At 49.8% G+C, this 19,424-nt stretch overlaps 2 protein-coding genes across 2 annotated transcripts; one reads left to right on the forward strand and one right to left on the reverse strand.

Annotated features, from left to right (window-relative positions):
- Positions 1–13: 13 nt before the first annotated feature.
- F9C07_2281729 (nonribosomal siderophore peptide synthase SidC) lies at positions 14–18,357 on the reverse strand. Its single transcript, XM_041290694.2, has 2 exons — positions 17,474–18,357; positions 14–17,415 (listed from the first exon to the last, which is right to left on the reverse strand). Exons 1-2 carry the CDS (start codon positions 18,008–18,010, stop codon positions 3,670–3,672), a joined length of 14,283 nt encoding a protein of 4,760 aa, XP_041144327.1. The 5' UTR covers positions 18,011–18,357; the 3' UTR covers positions 14–3,669.
- Positions 814–3,210, forward strand: F9C07_4676 (putative actin cytoskeleton organization protein App1; the record flags this gene model as incomplete). Its single annotated transcript, XM_071511249.1, has 1 exon — positions 814–3,210. One exon carries the CDS (start codon positions 814–816, stop codon positions 3,208–3,210), a length of 2,397 nt encoding a protein of 798 aa, XP_071364913.1.
- Positions 18,358–19,424: the final 1,067 nt, after the last annotated feature.

A 19,424-nucleotide genomic window follows, 5' to 3' on the forward strand; every position in this document is an offset into this window, starting at 1 on the left:
GTAACATCCAGCAGCTCGAGAAACTTTTGACTAAGGTAAGGTACGATGCAATTATAGCATTGGAACGGTCTCCACACCCTTTCCGCTGGTTTTGAAACTCAAGTTTATTCAAATGTTTCCCCCCTTTTTAAGCCTCATAGCCTTTTTGCTCTTATTCTATGTTGAAATAGGAGTACCTATATATAGTTCTATCTTGTGCATGGTCTTTTGACGCTTCGGCCACTAGTGAGCTAATACACTGACATCACTACGCTAAAACGCCTTGTGGGCCGGGATGACTTCAACTCCTGGCTTGACAGCACATAAGTTCAGCCTTACGCGACCCTCTTCGATCGAACACCAACTGAAAACCCTGCAGTTCTCCTGAGATATTTACATACCTGAATCACATCACCCTAGTTCAGGACCGTGGCGCCGAAACTATTTCCTCGCAGTCGCTGGCGCGCTCCGCCGAGCTTCCCCGCTAGGCGCCAACAGCCCTCACGATCCTTGCCCCTCCCTCGTTTCACCGCTCGGGACCGTGGACCTAGACAAGGAAAGCTCTTTCTGTTCCTTCGTGCGCTCTTCGGGCCTACCACGAGCCGTCGTGCCCAATCTCGTCTTTGGGGTTTCCGCCACGAGACGATACCTGCCCTTCGCCATAGAGCCCAGGCAGGCCTATACCGAGTGATTGTCCGACGCCAAGCCAGGCTTCTCCAGAAACGACAAACTGGTAGACGGGGAGTGTTAGATTTCCTTGGCGGGAGAAGGAGACGGTTAAGAAAATCAGACACTGGTGGTGGGAAGCCGGCGAGTGCAACAGGAGGAGTGCCAATGTCACAGTTTCTATCGTCGACATCATCCTCATGGGGCTCAGGAGGCGGTGCTGGTGGTGGTCGTCGTCAGAAGGTCTACCAGTACCTGAGGGCTGCGAATGAACTACGTCAGACGTACGCCGCGCAATGGGCGTCGCAGATAAACCCGTCCCGTGAATACGATGAAGAGTACCTAAAGAACACACCGGGGGCATTTCCAGACATTGAAATCGCACGGTCCGAAGATGAGGAGATGGTGATTTTCCCGAGTTACGCGAGGCGACTTGTTAAAGACTACGACAGACAGCGTCGGGGATCGACTTCGACGCTCGACGAATACCGCGGTGTGGCCGAGGAGACGGAGCTGGAAAGACTTGAAAGAGAGGTATTGGAGGATGAGAATGCGATCGTCGCGGTTGATGTGCGAGGCTGGGTGTACTCGCCTCATCGCGGGCCGATGAATCGTAAGCAACGCTTGCTGATTGCACTCGCGAGGAAACTAAGCGGTGTACCGGCGCCGAGTAATTATTCGACCGATTCTGAAGGTCCCGATTCCGATAACGCTTCTATAGGAAAGGCGTCGGGCAAAAGAGATGATGAGCTTGTGGATGCAGAGGCGCAATCGATCATCAGAAAAGCGGAAGGGAGGGCCGATGCTGCTTGGAAATCCAGTGCGTCGGAACGAGATGGCGAAGCTACCCCTGCACGACCTCTACAAAGAACGACGACATCATCAACGCTCGAACCTTCTCAAATGAGCATGGATGAGCTTTCCATTGCAAACGCACATCTTATGGAGAGACTGCGCCCTTTCTTGTCGAATCCCATGAACCAGCAGCCTGTCACTGTGTTCTTTTTCAATGATGGGAAGAGCCAATCGAGAAGCGTATTGACCGACGAGTCAGGCCATTTTACTTTACGCGCAGCCTTGCCTTTTATTCCGACTCATATCCGTGTCCTAGCATCGGAGGATCTCTCTGCTATGAAACAGGTCGAGGTCATCGAACCAAGCGGTGTCAGTCTCATCAGTGATATTGACGACACGGTGAAACATTCAGCTATCACAAATGGAGCGAAAGAAATCTTTCGGAATACTTTCATTCGCGAATTGGCTGATCTGACTGTCAGCGGTGTCTCAGAGTGGTATACTAAGCTGGCTAAAATGGGTGTTCAGATACACTACGTCTCCAATTCACCTTGGCAGCTATATCCGTTGTTGGAGCGCTACTTTAAATTGGCAGGATTACCTCCTGGTTCCTTTCACCTCAAGCAATACAGTGGTATGCTCCAGGGGATATTCGAGCCTACTGCAGAAAGGAAGAAGGGCTCCCTTGAACAACTACTTCGGGACTTTCCGACGCGCAGGTTCATTCTAGTCGGTGATAGCGGCGAGGCAGACCTCGAAGTTTACACCGACATTGCCCTGGCCAACCCTGGAAGGATCTTGGGCATCTTTATCCGCGACGTCACCACATCAGATCACAAGCAGTTCTTTGAGAAGTCCATCGATCACCTGGAGCCTCACCCATCGCGCACTCGCAGCACTCCCCAGCTCATCGATGCTAGTGATGTAGCACCCAATCGGCCTGCATTACCTCCTCGTCGCCCTCGAGCACCAGACCATCGATCTGCTGATGCCATAAGCCTAGATAATGCCGATCTGATCGACCTTCGTGATGATGACGATCTGCCTGACACGGTTAGGCCACCGAATGGACGCTTACCACCAGCGAAACCATCCAAGCCATCATCTCTACGCACTGTTTCTGCTATGTCAGACCAGCCAGGAAAAGACAATTCATCCCAGATGCAGGATGCCATCAAACGGAAGCCAGTTCCACCAGTACCTCCGCGTCGTCCTTCAGAAACTCCAATTCCACCAAACGCACTGCCAATGCGCTCAAAGACATTCAACGAAGTAACTCCATCCGAATCTCAAGAACTCGCGCGATCCAAACAACCCCCTCCACCACCCCCACCCCGCAGAAGCAACACAGGAGCCACATCCTCAACGGCGACCTCGAATTCAAGCACAAGCCGCCCTCCATCCCAAAGACAACCGCAATCATACCCCACAGCCGCAGCAACAGCCGCTCTACAGTACGCTTCAGAGCGTCTCCCGTCTCCCTCTAATCTCCTCCGATCTACAACCACCAACCCCTCACCAGCCAGATCAAGCACAAACAGTGTAGACAGCGACCAACAATCTGTTGCCGGATCGGTGCCTCCCGCTCCATTGCCCAATAAGCGTGAAGAACTCTGGCGGAGACGCTGGGAAAGAGCTCACGATATTCTAACGGATAAGGGCGTGGTGCTGGGTAGTTGGCGAGTCGGCACCGATGTCCAAGATGTCACGATGTGGTTGGTGCAGGAGGCGATGAAAGATGTTCCTCGCTCGGATACGAGGAAGAACTGAAGCTTACGTATATTTTGAATAAAGGAGGATGATTTGTATGTACATAGCCACCTCTATGGATAACTCTTGGTCTCACGATGTATGTATATCTACTCTTTATGACTGCAATTTAGCCATATACCATGCATAGAACCTGCATATGCTGGGATGAATATATGAACAGCGAATCGATATACACCCCATTTTGTGATTTTTATCGAAAAGGACAGAAGTTTCAATGAAAAATAGATTGAATTGAAAGTAATTGAGTATATATCATTTGACTATTGACAAGCATGAAATAAATAAAAATCACAATCTAGAAATGCCCATGTAACAACCAATGTCTATAATGTACCCAAGAATATGCAATAAATAACTAGAAAGAGGAAACCTGCCTCAGATGTACTAGCCTTTTCTTTTTCTTTTCGTTTTTTTCTTTTTTTCTTTTTGTTCTCGATTTTCTTTTGTTGCCTTATATCATTGCAACGATGAAACGATTCCTTCAATCTCAGCCCCAATATCCGACACAAGTTTATTGACTTCGTCCTCGGAAAGAGCACCACCTTCGACACGAACACCGAATCCGATGGTATCAGTCTTCGGGTCAGGACCGATATCAATATAGACGTTCTCATCTGGCAGAAGAGAGGTATCCAAGGCAGACACGGAGGTCGACTCCAGACCAGGCAGGGGCTCATCGGGAATGAAATCTGTGGGAACACCAATGCGAAGAGGCAAAAAGACCTCAGCATTGTCGCTAACATCCGCATCTGGCGTGGCATCATTGGCTGACGGAATGGAAGTCTGCATCCAGAGGAGGTTGACCCAGGTATTGAACAATGGGGATCCCGACTTTTGGGCATCCACCCAGCGGAGGACGTCCTGCAGCGAGCTTTGCTCGAACGAGACGCGCTCTGCAAGAGATGATTGTACCGCGCGGGCTTTGTCTAAGAGGTTGAGCACCGATTGGTCAGAGATGACGTCGGAGATGGTGAATGGGTTGACGTTCAGACAAGGTCCAGAGAGCTTCTCGATGTTGGGGAATGAGGCGGAGCGACCAGTTTGGTATAAGCCCATGGTTGGACTTGTTGATCCCGTTGCGCGCGCGAGGGTGCGAGCAACAGCCAGAAGGACTACGGCTTGGAGGCTCAGGCCGAAGGAGCGGCATGTGGTTTCCAGTTGGGATACGTTCTTGACCTTTTCCCAAGCTCCGACGAATAGTTGATCTGGGACTTGGCCGGCTTCCTGCTTGGAGTTGATGACGGTGCGCATACCTGAGCCGAGGGCTGAGGTCCAGTATGCTTTCTCGTCGACCTCTTGGAGAGAGCGGACTGAGTAGTCGACAAAGGAAGGGAAATCAGGGTTCGAGTCCAAGGGCTGACCGCGGTAGAGTTTTCCAAGCTCTGAAATGAACAGTGGCATTGTCCATGCATCGTATGCAGCGTGATTAACTAGGACAAGGATTCCGTCTCTGTCGCTAGCCTTCAAGAGGCGTAGTCTTACAGGAGGAACAAAGAGCGAAGAAGGCACTAAAGCCTCCGCCTTTGCTTGTGCCTTTGCAGTCTCTGTTATGGAATCAGAGGACTCAATGACCTTAAAACTTTCGCCGTCACGCACCGCCTCCTTCATGACGACTTGGACGGCTTCCGATGGGGAAACAGCTGCGAAGCAAGTACGCAGCACTGGATGCCTTTGACGAAGTTGATACCATGCTTCTTCAAGCATCTCGGCATTGATGCGTTCCGTAGTGAAGTATGGCCAGACCGGTTCGAACAGTTTCCGTCCAGACTTCAACCAGCTCACGAGGTGATAGTACTGACCGCCGAGACATGGAAGAATGGTTTCAATTGACTCCTTGTTCAGCTTCAGCTGTCCCAATACTATTTTCTCAACTTGATCGTAGTCCTTGATAAGGGCGCCTTGAGGCTTGACTGCCTGTTCTGCTATAGGCCGGATGCGTTGACTGATTCCGCGTAGAGTGTTGCCTTGGAGAATATCGGCTACACCCGTCTTCAGCCCCTTCGATCGACAGATAGAAGCAATGCGAATTGCCGTCAAAGAGTCCAACCCAATACTGAAGATGCTAGTACTGGGGTTAATACTGTCGACTGGCACACCAGAAACATCTGCTAGTACTGATTTAACGATGGCTTCGTGTGGGGGCGCATCGGTCTCGTCAACCAGGTTTTCTTCGGGCTCTTCCAAGGACAATCTGAGCGGCAGCTCTCCGAGACGCTCAGGTACGACCGTGACGCATCTGGCTGGGTGCTGGATAATGTCGTCGAAGGCGGTAGTAAAATCGCTGATGAAGCTATCGAGAGCCATTTGTGACATATATTGCCCGTTGCAGTTGGCGCTGACCGCAATTCCATCTTGCCCATGGTCAACTTCCACGTTCAGTTTATACTCGGCTTGAGCAGCATAGTCATCTGTTTCAAACGGCTTCCAAATCTGTTGCTCCTCGAGGATGCTACCTGCAAGGTCTGCACTCTTCTGGAAGACGAAGAGCGTATCGAAGAGAGACGTGGCCTTCAGCATATCAGCCTTTCTCAAAGAGTTTTGTACAACTCTCAGAGGTGCATGCTGATATTCTTGTGCTTCGGTTGTGAGTTGTTGCAGCCGCAATGCCATAGCCCTATTGCTCAGGAATTTCGGCTCAAATGTCACTCTTTGAGCTACAGTGTTGAACATTGGTCCAAAGGTACGTTCGGTTCCTGGCACTGACCGACCCGCAAGAACTTGTCCGAATGCAATGTCGCGCTTTCCGATAAGACGAGCGAGGGCCTTGGCGTATGCTAGGATAGCCACGCTTTGGACAGTGACTTCCATCTTCTTGCAAGCGTCGATAATTAGCGGCAAATCAAGATCAACACGACCCTCCGAGATGAACATGTGATCCAAAGATTCAGAACACGGCAGCTGAGGGAGCTCCACAGCTTCATACCCCGACAGCTTACGGGTCCAAAAGTGGCAGGCCTCATCTTGTCCGTTCGTCACATATTTGACTGTTTCTGAGAACTGCGGTCTCTCTGACGGAGACTCACCATTGTACGTAATGGCGAGGTCCTCGAAAAAGAACGGCAAGGAAGCACCGTCGTATAGAGAATGGTGCATGACGATAATCAGAACTCTTCCCTCAGGTTGGTTGACCAGAACAGAGCGGATTGGGGGAACCTCAAAAGAAGACTCCTCCCCGAACGAAAAGAGTGCATTGACCTTGGCGAGGACGTCACAGCCAGATGGCAAGCTCAGCTCTTGCCATTCAAGAGGGGGATGCGCGTGCACAGCACCGATCCAGGAAGAGCCAAGCTCTTCTATCAGATGGAACGAAGTGCGCAGGATATCATTTCTCTTGATTATTTCTTGGACCGCACCACGTAACTTACTAATATCCACGGAGTTATTAAGACGGATAGGATGAGGGTTAACGTAGACCTGCCCGGAAGAGGCTAGGGTTTGTGTGATCATGCCAGCTTGTAGAGGTGTACATTCAAACATGGCCTCGACAGAATCATTATAACTTAGGAGACGGACATGCTTCTGATAATCATCGAGAGGAATATCTGCAGTCCCGTTGACAAGTTCTCCGTTCGTTGTGGACTGAGGAAGAGAAGATTGCTCGACGTGTTTAGCTAACGCACCAACGCATGAGAAGCGCATGACATCAGACGAGGAAGAGTTAAGGCCTGATTCACGTAGCTTGCGTGCGAATTGGATGGCTGTAACAGAGTCGATCCCCAAACTCAAGAACGAAGCTCCCTTGGAGACATCTGTCAGACTCAAGCCACAGAAAGAAGCAACGAGCCCTCGAATCTCAGTTTCTGTATTGGACCATGTGGTCTCATCCCATTGAATAGCGGATGAACGTGAGCCTGACTCTTCCAATCGAAGAAGGTTGAAACTGTCCAAAGAGAAGCTCTCGCCTGACGCGACACTTGCGAGTACAGCATCCATCTTTTCGAGGAACTCCTCGCCATTATACAGAGAGCCGAACGCTGGGGAAAAGAGGCAATTTAGATTGATCGTGTCAGTAGCATGGTCTGCCTCGACTTCAACTGCAAGTGGATATTCAGCAGGCATGTGGCTGTCAAGCTCCTTCCAGAGACTGTGTCTTTCTGGATCAGTAGCCCTGATGTAGGAGAAGAGGCAGTCAAAGAGAGGAGTTTGGGAGTTTGACCAGCGTTGTATATGTCTCAAGGAAGTATGCTGGTAATCAAGCGACCTGACCGTCGATCTTTGGACAGCCTCAATAACGTCAGTAACCGTGCCCAGCCCGTTCGTATCAAGACGACTTGGAATTGTAGTAATGCATGGAAGAAGGACCGAATCTGCGCCAGGCACAGATACAGCACGACCAGAGAGCACAAGTCCGTACGTTACATCTGATGCGCCTACTGTATCGGCCAACAGAAGTGCAAATATAGCCTGTATCAATGAGGGGACTGTTGTTTGGAGACTCGCTGATCGGCGCTCCAAGACTGACAGTTTGTTACCAAGTTGTTTGTGTACAGAGGTTGGGAGTTCCATGACACTAGGGTCCTCGCGGAAGATTGTCGGGTGGCAACCGGCCAGATACTCAGTCCAGTGCTTCTTCGCCTTTTCTGAGTCTTGACCATAAACATGCTCAATGAAGGCCAACGGTAAACCTCGTTCTGGGACTGGGTCCTCTGCATAACGAGCAGTAACATCATCCATCAACATTGAGAAAGACTCGCCGTCATAGAGAGCATGGTGGATGGAGATGAAGAGAGCGAGCGGTTCCTTAGTTTCAGAGCTCTTTGCGGTATGGAATCGCACAGGAGGTGTATTGGAGATGTTCGAAATGATATCTCGAGTGATTTCCTCTTGTTGCAGTTTGGACTTCTCAATCGACTCTTCGAGGGTGCCATATTCTCCTTCGGTCCAGCGAAGCTGATTGGAGTCAGGAGAGAAGACTACCTGGACTATTTCCTTATCTAATGGAGCAAAGGCAGTTCTCAAGATCTCATTGTCACTGACCACTGTTTGCCATGCTGACTTCAACTGAGAAAGATCGACCTTTCCAAGTTGAAGTATAACATGATTGACATAGAGTTGGTCCCCGTCGCTATTAATGGAGCGGGCTACCAATCCTTCTTGGAGGGGCAAGCAAGGACGCACAGAAGCAACTTGAGATAGGTCGACGCCAGCAGGGGAGCTTTTTCTGTATTGAGATTCTATGTCAAGAAGCCTCTGGCGTGTATTGGACAACGAATCTTGTCCATTCAATGACGAGGGGGTTCTTGGCAGACGTGCAAGCTGTTCAATAACTGGGTTGCTCATGACAAGAGCGACTGTGGCTTGGTATCCGATCTTTCTGAGTTTTATAGAGAGACCTATGGCGCTCAGGCTGTCCAGGCCAATCTCAAAAATATTTGTCATTGGGCCAATGTTTGAAGGGTCTGTAGATATAACGGTACAGACCTCTTCCACCACAGCCTCCTCATCAGCGGTCAGAGGTCGACTGACAGCACTGCCATCTTTATTGGTCGCATTATTCCCTTGGAGAACAGTTGTGAGCGGTAGATCCACGAATAGAGCATGTAGTTCCTTGAGATTCGCTTTCCCGGACATCGGTGCCTTCGGGATATATGTTATGGGTAGGATAAGCTCAGGAACCATGTATGCTGGTAGCTTCTTTTTGAGGATGTCCTGAAGTTCCTTGCCCAAGGTTGCGATATCAGACTGGACAAAGGCTACGCTTTCATCCGGCTGGTGGCGACGAGCATCTGATCGCGTGATGAAAGATATAAGCTGTGCTCTAGCGAGGCCTGGATGCTTGACAACAGTCGTAACAACGGCAATGGGGACGGCCGAGGATGAGCGCAGCACTTCGGACACCTCTCCGAGCTCCAACCTTTGCCCTCGGATCTTGGTTTGATCGTCACCACGTCCAAGGTACTCCACTGAATCGTCCGGCATCAGACGGCCGATATCACCAGTTCGGTACATTTTCTCGCCATTAGGCCCCGTCACAAACCCAGTGGCATCGGGCCTGTTAAGGTATCCTTTTCCAACAAGATCGCCACTGAAGACCAGCTCTCCAGTTTGACCCCGGAGAGCATAATTGTCTGTACCGGGAATCATGACATGACAGGCACAGGCAGTCAACGGTGGTCCAATGTTTCGCATGTTTGTCTGCTTCCCAACGTGTGCGAAGGTACAGCCAATTGTCACCTCAGTCGGTCCGTATGCATTCACAAGCGCAATTTGAGAATCGGCCCATGTATCCAATACCTTCTTGGATATTTTCTCACCGCCGACTGTCATATGGTGTAGCTTGGGACAGTCCTCTGGCCGTGCATCTGATTGATCCACCATTGACGGCACGAAGCTTGCATGTGTTATCTCCCACTGTGAAAGCGTTGTTTTGATGTCATTCAAGATCATAGCTCTAGGAGCGGTCGCCGTTGTCATTCCTTGGCGCCACGGGAAGAACATTTCCAGAAGATGAGGGTCAAAGGCTCTACTGGCTTGTGCGAGATACCTGCCAGTGCCACCCAGAGTTAGCGTACCAGGAGCTGCTTTAATGCAGAACTCTCTGAATGACTCGATAAACGATGAAAGATTGCCCCTTGTGACCATGACGCCTTTAGGCTTACCCGTTGAACCGGATGTAAAAAGCAGATAGGCGACATCGTCAGGATGGGACTGGTAATCCCGGTCCTCAGCAGGCATAGTTTCCACCAATTCCTGGAAACCAGAGTCGTCGACGCAAATGACACGACATCCTTCAGGAACTCGGGAGAATGACTGCGAGAATTGGGTCTCGGTGAAGACAATGGGGCAATCAGCATCCTCAGTCAAGAAAGCTTTGCGTTCATCTGGAAGGCCTTCATCTATTGGAAGATAACCATTTCCAGACTTGAAAATACCAACGATGATTGGATACGAAGGAAGGTTTCGTCCACAGCAAACGCCGATCATTTTGTTCTTGTATCCCTGGGAAGCAATGTAGGCTGCCACACGGTTCGCCTTTGTGTTGAGCGTCTCGTAGCTCCATGCTTCCTTCACAATCCCTTCGGGAGCTATGTCACTTGCGACTTCAACAGCTGTCCATTCTGGGTGCTCGCGGGCATTCTTCTCCAACCAATAGGTTGGGCTAGTGTGGACTGAATCACGAACAGACTCAGGGACAGGTCTAGTGGAGATAGACTTCAAGGCTGTTGGGAGATGGTGCACAAGGTCTGCTAATTGTTTGTCGGGAAACGCCAACATTGAAGTGACCAAACCGTCGACTTGACGAACAAAGAGCGACAGTTGCTCTCGGCTCATCATGCGGCTATCGGACGATGCCTCCAAGATAAGGGCGCCGTCTGCATGTTGAAAAACATTGAAGGCCATAGGATGCTCCACATGTAAACCAATCTGGTCTTCGAGCTCCTGCCAGATCTGGGACCGAGTAGGACCCTTGGAATCACCTGCCACATGGAAGTTGAAAACAGCTGGGTATAATGCCTCTCCCCTAGGTCGGTTTAGCATCCTTCGCACGTCACGGGCATGGATATGGCGATGCTTCCAAGACTGCACCGAGATCCGATGTTGCTCGGCAAGAAAATCGCGCGCGCTTCCCTGTGGGTGAAAAGGTATAGGGACAACGGAGATCAAGGGGCCAACTGCATCCTCAAGATCTGGGTGCAACACACGGTCGGAGAGAGTTTCAGCAAAAACGGTTGCGGGGATTCCGAGATAGCAGAGTGAGACATAGCCCCATGCAGCTCGTATAATAGAAGCAATAGATGACACTCCGAGCTGAGCTGCAGCTGATTGAAGCTCCGAAATCTTTTCCGTCAATGGAATCTCCTCTGAGATGAGCTTAAACTCTTGTTCAACACCAGGTTCTACCTTTCTACCAGTAAGGTCAGGCCACACTGGAGTGTCCAGCTCTGAAAACTTCTCTAACTCGGATTGCCAAAAGTTGCGGGTCTCTGCGCTCTTCACTTCAGTCGGAAGAATGATAGAAAGCGCACTGCTAAGCTGATGCCTCAAGGGCGGCTTGTACATGTACGCAGATTGCACATCGTCCATGATTGAACTGAGCGAAGGGCCATCGTGGATGGAATGGTGTATCGTAAGAACCATGACTCTTTCACTACCCTTGTCAAAAACAGTAACTGCCCACGGTGGGTAGCTGAAATAATTGCTCTGGTGCTTTGTCATAATCGACTCAATTCGCTGGTCACGCAGTGCTACCCAGTCATGTTCAGTACACTGGTGCACTTCCCAATCCATGGTAGGCAAGTTGTAGATCAGCTGCAGGATAGAGAAGTCGAAATTATCATGACAAGTGCTAGCCACTTCAGCCACAGGAATGAAACCAGTTCTTAGTGCTTCTGTCTTTTGACAAACTGCAAGCCAAGCCTGCTTTAGTCTATCAAGCGACACTGAGGGGTCAAGAGAGAAGAAATGATTACTCCAGTACATGTCGTATGTACCCATCGTCTCACTGAGTAAGCTTTCCTGGATTGTAGTAGCGCGTACCGTGAAAAACTCCTCTTGTATCTTTTTAGCAGCCAGGACATGCCATGTCAAATTAAACTTCTCCAGGTTGAATGTATCCGAAGCTGCATTGGTAGCTTTGCTAGAGGAAGAGGCTAACTTCACCAAATCTTGTACGGTGACACAGTTCAGTACTTCGACAACAGACAGTTGGTAGCCAGCTTCTTTGAGCCTAGAGGCAAGACGAATGGCGCGAATTGAATCGATACCCAAACTTCCAAGTCTACTGACCTTTGTAATGATCGACGATGAGATGTTGGCCAGTGATGCGATCATATCGATTATCTTTGAAGCTGTGGTGACGTCTGCTTCATCTTCTGGCTGTTTGGCAGAATCCTCATTTTCAGGGTTTAATTGGCCTTCCCAACTGTCGATGTCAATAGCTTCATATACGGCTTGCAGAGCCCGACGGTCAGTCTTGGCGGATGGTGTTCTTGGGATATTTTTCACAACTAAGTACACAGACGGGATCATATGATCAGGAAGAACCGAGTGGGCTTTATCACTAGCAGCACGAGCTATCTCAAGTGCTGTACTGTTGAGGATCAACAACTGGTCATCATCGGCAGATGCAGCTGCAGGCGCAGAAAGGAAGGCAACCACCACCTTCGTAGGTCGGTCAGAACGACTGAGGATGAGTGTCTCAATATTCTCAACAGAAGGATGACAGCTGTCAAGGGAGAAACTAATTTCGCTGAGCTCAACTCGAATACCACCGAGCTTGACCAGGTCATCAACACGGTTGAGATACTCAAGAGAGCCATCGGCAAGCATGCGCACCAAGTCACCGGTGTAATACAGTGTCTGTGAGGTTTCCTCGTTCAAAACGTACTTTGCTTTTGTGACATCCTCTTGGTTCAAATAGCCAGGGGAGAGCTGGGGTCCACCCAATGCTAATTCACCAACTGCATTCTTCATTACCATTCGCTGGTTCCTTGTCACAAAGACAGACACAGTATCCATGGGCCAGCCAATGTTTGCACTCTTGATGTTCTTGTGCTCGTTTCCGAACTCCCTAATTGTGGAAACAATGGTTACTTCGGCAGGTCCATATGTGTTGAAGGCGCGCATATCAGTGCCCCAGTCATCAGCGACTTGCTGGGTCAGCTTCTCACCAATCATGGTAATCACCTCAAGGGTTTCACAGCTCTTCCTGGGAACACCTGCTGAAAACGCCGGAGTGAGATGGGCATGAGTAGCTTTGGTGATGTTCGCGAGTTTGGAGAATGAGCCCAACATTATCTCTCTTGTAGCGGAGATGAGAACTCCTCCCAGGCTCCAGGTATAGAAGATGTCTTGGATTGACACATCAAAGGTATACTGTGAGAACTGCATGCAGCGAACAACGCCACCTTGTACGTCTGTGGGAATATCCTTGGCAAGGGATTTCATACAAGAGACAGCGGCAGAATGTTTGATAGGAACACCCTTGGGTGCACCCGTTGTGCCACTGGTCCAAATGAGATACGCCATATCATCTGGGCTTGTTCTTTGCTTAGTACTGGGTCTTCCCACGCCACTCAACTCAGAAGTATTTGCAGTGAATCGGCTGACATCGATAATGTCGACCCCAGCTGGAATGGAGCCCTCGGGTTGATCGCCATCGTCACTAGACACGAGAAGAACTTTGGCGCCAGTCCGAGCAATCAAGTCATGGCGACGCTGAGCAGGAGAAAGGGTGTCAATCGGACACCAGGCACCACCTGCTTTGACAATACCTAGAATAGCCACATACATAGCCGGGCTTTTCTCAATACATATGGGAACAGGAGTATTGGTCAGCGGACCGGCGGCTTGAAGCAGATTCCCAGCAAGATTATCGGCTATCGCGTTGAGCTCTCCGTAGGTCCACGAAATATTATGTGGGTTGCTTTCGTCATCCAAGTCGCCCTTAAAAATTAATGCTATGTCTTCTGGGTGCGACTCTGCATGTTCTTCAAAACGAGAGTGGATTAGCGCGCCTTTTGACACCTCCGGAACAACAATTGATGTCGGATTGAACGTGGACTTCAGCTCGGCCTGGGTCTGGGATGGAGCATCTAGAAAGCTTCCTTCTGGTGTTTCAAGTATGAACGCAACAATATCAGCCATTTGTCTCAGCATGACCTCAGCTGATTCAGAGTCAAGCAGAGCATGATTGAAACTGGCACGGAAGGTCAAAGATGAATTGGCTCCAGGCCAAACTTCAATCATCACAGCAAAGTCATTACCCATTGGTGGGTGGTCTATTGAGCTCCAAATCCCGCTGGTGCTCGATCCAGCACTGAAGTCCTGATATGCCAGTAGCGTGTCATATGGCAATCGACCATCTCCTGTCACCAGCGATCCCAGGCGTGGTTGCAGGTGTGACAATGTCTTGGCATTGAAAGATGACAGGTAGCGGGCGACAGCTCTGTTCGTCCTAGTGCCAGTAGCATCCTGTGGGATTAGGTGCATAGCGAGTCGTACGGGAACGGTCGTAAATGTTGGGCCAATGCAAATTTCTGAGTCGGGATCCAACCGTCCAGAAACTACGCTGCCCATCACAACATCTTGGTCTGGGGTTCCAGTGTAGGCCAAGAGGACAGAGCCCCAAGCTGCCTGCAGCACTGAGAGTGGGGTTGCGCCGATGGCTTTAGACTGCCTTTTCAACCGGTCGTAGCTGATGTGTGCGGTGATTTCGACACAGTCGGCCGCTTTCACTGGAGGAGCCCGATAAGGCGTGACGGAAGGAAAGGAAATTGGTGAGAAGTGGTCCAAATGTTCGTTCCAAAAGTTGGAAGTTGCTGTATGGTCAGCGCCAAAGTGATGTTGTACAATATGCTCTAATGATGTTCTGTTCGCCATAGCCTTATTACCGTAAACCAAAGACACATCCTGAAGAAGTAGTTGCAATGAACCACCATCAAAGATTCCGTGAAACATGCTCAGGATTATGAGTGTTCTTTGAGAGGATGTGATCAGAGATAACTTCCACGGAGGCGTACTCAAGTCAATTGTTTCCTCTGCGTCTCGTAGAGCCTTATTTAGGGTTTCTTTCTCTGAATTACCCTCAGAGGCATTGTACACATTCCACTTTGGCTGTGGTACTGCATCGGCAGCCAGGATACATTGTGCGAATGGAGCCATGTCGTCATCAAGCCAGCAGAAGACAGTCCGGAAGGAGTCATAATTTGCGGTGACGATGTCCCACGCGTTCCGTACACGGTCAAGGTCGACTGCAGCTTCAAGGGGAAGGACGGAATGATAGATGTACGAGCGGGTTTGGAATGACTTATCTGCCGAGCTGCGCAGAAAACTGGTCAACATACCAGATTGTGTTGCCGTGGTTGGTAAGACTTTCTGGATCTGATCTGAGTTTAGACCGAGCCTCTCCGCACACACAGAGTGATTTCTGGTACTGAACGATGTAAGCCTTTGGTTCAACAGCTCAGCGGAGCCGTCAGCTAGTAAAGCGCCGTTTGAGTCGACACCATTCACCGTCGAGTGTGGCTTAGCAATGATTGACACCAGCCCCTTGGGTGTTTCGGCTCGCAGAACATCCCCTACAGACAAGCCTTCAATAGAATTGTCTCGCATCTTCTGCAGGAGTCGCATCGCGCCGAGACTGTCAATACCTAGCGAATAAAGATCTGATCCGGGCTTGATTGCGGTGACATCTTCGTCGGATGTTTCCGCGATAAGGCTAACCACAAGTTGTTGTACCTGTTGTGTGTGTTCATCTGTAGTCTCCCAATTATGCTGCGCATCAACAGACGTTTCAAGCTTCGGTTTCTGGGTAGAGTATAGTTCCACATCACCCTGCTGGAGCTTGGCAGATATGGCTTTGCGGTCCACCTTTCCAGAGCTAGATCTAGGTAGAGAGTCAAAGAACGCGTATGCCGATGGACACATGTATGATGCGAGATGCAGCTGTGTTGACTCTTGCGCAGTTCGCACGATTTCGTCTTTTTCTGCCTCTGTCGCGTTATCCGCTACTAAGCATGCAAAGACCTGCTCGCTACCTTGCATATTCGAGTCCCTCTTTGACACCACGGCCACAACCTCAGTAATACCACTAACCGTGGAAAGGACGGACTCTATCTCACCGAGCTCCACGCGGCGACCACTAAGTTTTACCTGATCAGAGGTAATCCGGCCAAGGAACTCGATAACCTGGGAGCCTGTTTCGTCCCAAACAATGCGTGCCATGTCACCAGTGCGGTAGACATAACCGAAGTCGGGGCTATGTACAAAGGACTTCGCAGTTTCTTTCGGACGGTTTAAATAGCCTTTGCTGACTTGTGGTCCTCCTAGCGCCAGCTCTCCAGCAAGCCCAGACGGTACTGGCTTGGGTACATGCGTATTCGGATCCAGGATGAACATTGCACTCGTGGGCAATGCTTTACCAATGATTGAACCACGAGTGGAACGGTCGACTGGGGCAAGGAAGGTGCAGTTGATTGCGCCTTCGGTGGGACCATATGCATTAACCAACATGGTTGAAGGTCCTGAAGAGCCATTTACCCCATTTGCATCTGGTGTAGAAGCGAAGTTCTCAATGACTGTTCGATTCAGCTTTTCACCCATGGTCCAGAGAGATTGAAGAGTTGTCAGACGTGAAGGCCGCAGAAGTGCGGCCAAGCTGGGAGTGGCCATCATCACAGTTGCTCTTGCTTCATTAATGGTTGCTTCCAAGTCGGTCAACGTCAAACTCCGATAAGCAGAGCAAAGAGTAGCACCTCTGCTCAATGTTACAAAGATCTCCATGAGAGATGGATCAAATGTGGGAGACGCGAACTGGAACCAACGGAAGTCCCCGGCGGAGTCTCCGGGGAGCGGGATGGCTGTAGCATGAGACTCGATGGAGCAGGTAACTGCCAGATGGCTTACTTGAACACCCTTAGGCTTTCCAGTAGAGCCACTTGTGAACAGGAGATAAGCAGTTTGGCTTTCACTGATATTCAGTTGCTCAAGAGGTTCAGATATAGCTGTTGAGGGGGTCTGGTCTGCTCGCAACTCTTTCCACTTGGACACTTCCGCGACGTCAACCCATGTAGGGGTAGTTGCTTCAGTGTCTGTGGTTTCCGTACGCCACGGCACAGAGGATGGCTCTGATGTATTGCCTAGGATAATGGGAGAGCCGATGTCCTGGAGGATCTCTTGCACTCGTTGTGCGGGGGCATCTTGAGGGATCGGTGAAAACGCACAGCCGGCTTTCAGGACACCGAGATAGGAAATATAAAGTTCAGGGGATGTCGACATATATACAGGGAGTATGAGCCCATAGTTGGCCGAGCCATCGTGGCCGGACAAAAGAGTTCTGATATGGGTGGCTAAGTTCGATGCTGCAGTATTAAGAGCGGCGTAAGTTAAAATGCTGTGTTCTGCGGGTATTTCTGCAGACGATAAAGAATGTACGAAATCAAGTGCTATAGAATTAGGCTTTCTACGGGCCCAGCCCTCGAAAGCAGCGTGAAGAAGGGATGGCCTAGAGCTCTCGGCTTCAGTGGCCTCATTCGGTTCAGTGCCCCTGGATGGGGGTACCATAAGTGGAGGAAAATTAATGATCGATAGCTCAGGAGGTGGTATCTCGAGAGTAAGGAATGTTGATGAGTCGGCTAAGCGTGAGGCGAGCGTTTTCAACAGTTGAGAGATTGCCGTGTCCGGAATGAGTTGCATCGGATAGGTAAAATCAATCTGTAGAACACCCTCATTCGTAGTAGATCTAACATTCAAGCCGAATACCTACTGGCGAGTTAGTTACCTAAGCAAAGTATACAGACTATCCTTGGAGGAGACCGACATTTTCTTGGACGCTAGGTTGTAGCTCGCCATTTTCAGGACTGACGCCCAATCCTAGGGTCAACGAAAACTGGACCTCGTCCTTGTTGTAGTAGCATGTATCTACTTCGCGCACTTTGCAACATTCTTGGCCTGTCTGCTGCTCAGCCCTATCGGAGCCAAACACGGAGGCGCAAATGACTCCGCATGCCCGTTGTGTGCCCGACACGAATGGTGAGTGGCGCGAAACGAAGAAGGCAACATCCTCAAGCCCGGTGAAGCTAGATATGAAACGCGCGTAGCCCTGGACGATGTCATCGGCGAGGTTCTGAATTTCCGAAGTGTAAAATAGCTCGACCGAGGGACTTCTGGCTACCGCAAGGTCGGCTGATCTATTGACAACGTAGGGATCAATCGTGTCCAAGGCCGGAACCTTGGTAACGGGCAGTATCTCATTCATGGTTATGGACGAGGTGCTGTTGCTCGAAGAAAGGGTCTTGTCGCAGACTGAGTCCGCGGAGCTTCCGTACCCCTCATCGCTCGTGATTTTGCCTGCCATTGCTTCAGTAGTGCGGGGTCACTGCGGCTACTCACCTGCGAACTCAGCGAAACTCGTCTTGCTTCTTCAGCAAGAGCTTGCACCTGCGCGCGTATAAAGAAATGGAAATCACAGCTAGTCAGGGGAGCTTGAAGGATTGGCGACCAAGATATTCCTGCAACTGCAGCTAAAAAGCCACATTCTGCAGCAAACTCAGGAACCAGTGTACGGCGTCATTCGTGGGAACCCAAGGGGTCACAAATCAAGCTCATTGGGCAGAACATGACAAAGTGGGGGGTAGTCAACGGGCTACCGCGGTAATTACAATGGTATTGATTGTGATGTGCAGGATTTGCAAAATGTTCTGGGTGAGACCACACTGCGCGGATGACGCGCCAATCACTCCCCCGATTCTCCTGCCGTCGGTCGCGAAGTGGGGGTAAACCAATCATTTTCTCCGGTCATCGGCCAACTTATCTGATTAGATCATCTGATTAGATCCATACCGTTTTCGCTAGTATTGTATCAGCCGTACTGTATTAATGACAGTATTAAAAACTGAAAATACTTTCATCAACTCGTATTCTATCACATACTTCATTTGACGACTGTGGCCAGGGTCTTGAGTAGGCTTCTAATCCTGGTAATATGTGCTCTTGGATCTGTCGACCATCCCTGAGGATCCTACATGTGGTTGTCCTAGTGCTTGCCTTTCCTCCTTCAGACTTGTGTTATGCAGAAGCTATACCTGAGCTGGAGGTTAACCGATGCACTCTGAAGAGGTTCGTCGGCAGACCGACAGGGTCTGAGATTTCTGGTCCCTAGTTATGGTCGTTATGATAATTTCTTGAATATTCTCCACAACGTGCTATGGCAGGAGTAGTTATCGGATGCTCCATGTACTGATGCAGTTTATTGATAAAATATTAACGTTTATGCGTGAAGTGACTGATATATATACACGAGTGTCTTCAGCATCAACGATTGGTTGCCAATATAGGCCCTCAGTATCAAAAACAAAGTACTTTATCTCAGGGCGTTGGTGTTCCAAGATCCATCAAGGATGGTTCAGACTTCATATACCTTCCATCAGGGCCTTTCAAGCTATACGTTCTAGGGAGGCAATTGATAATAATAGACTAGCCAGTTCAGAAGGGCCCGCCAAGAACCGTTCCCTCCATAAGACAAAGGCATGGTTGATCATTGCAGCTTAGAGTAACCAATGCCGAACCCAAGCTGTCCCTGAAAGCATCCGATATTCCTTTCTTCGACCAATATAGGCAACAGCGGGTATATCCGTCATGAAATGCATGGCATCTCTATAGGTGTTTGACACTCATTCAATTGTCCCTTGTTGCCTCGCTTAGTCTTCACGACTACTTATCTCCGTCGTTCGTTTATTTAACTTTCTTATAGACGAGGGACAAGAAAAAAA

The sequence above is a fragment of the Aspergillus flavus genome, chromosome 3 (assembly GCF_009017415.1).
Source record: "Aspergillus flavus chromosome 3, complete sequence".
In the NCBI taxonomy this organism is placed as follows: domain Eukaryota; kingdom Fungi; phylum Ascomycota; class Eurotiomycetes; order Eurotiales; family Aspergillaceae; genus Aspergillus; species Aspergillus flavus.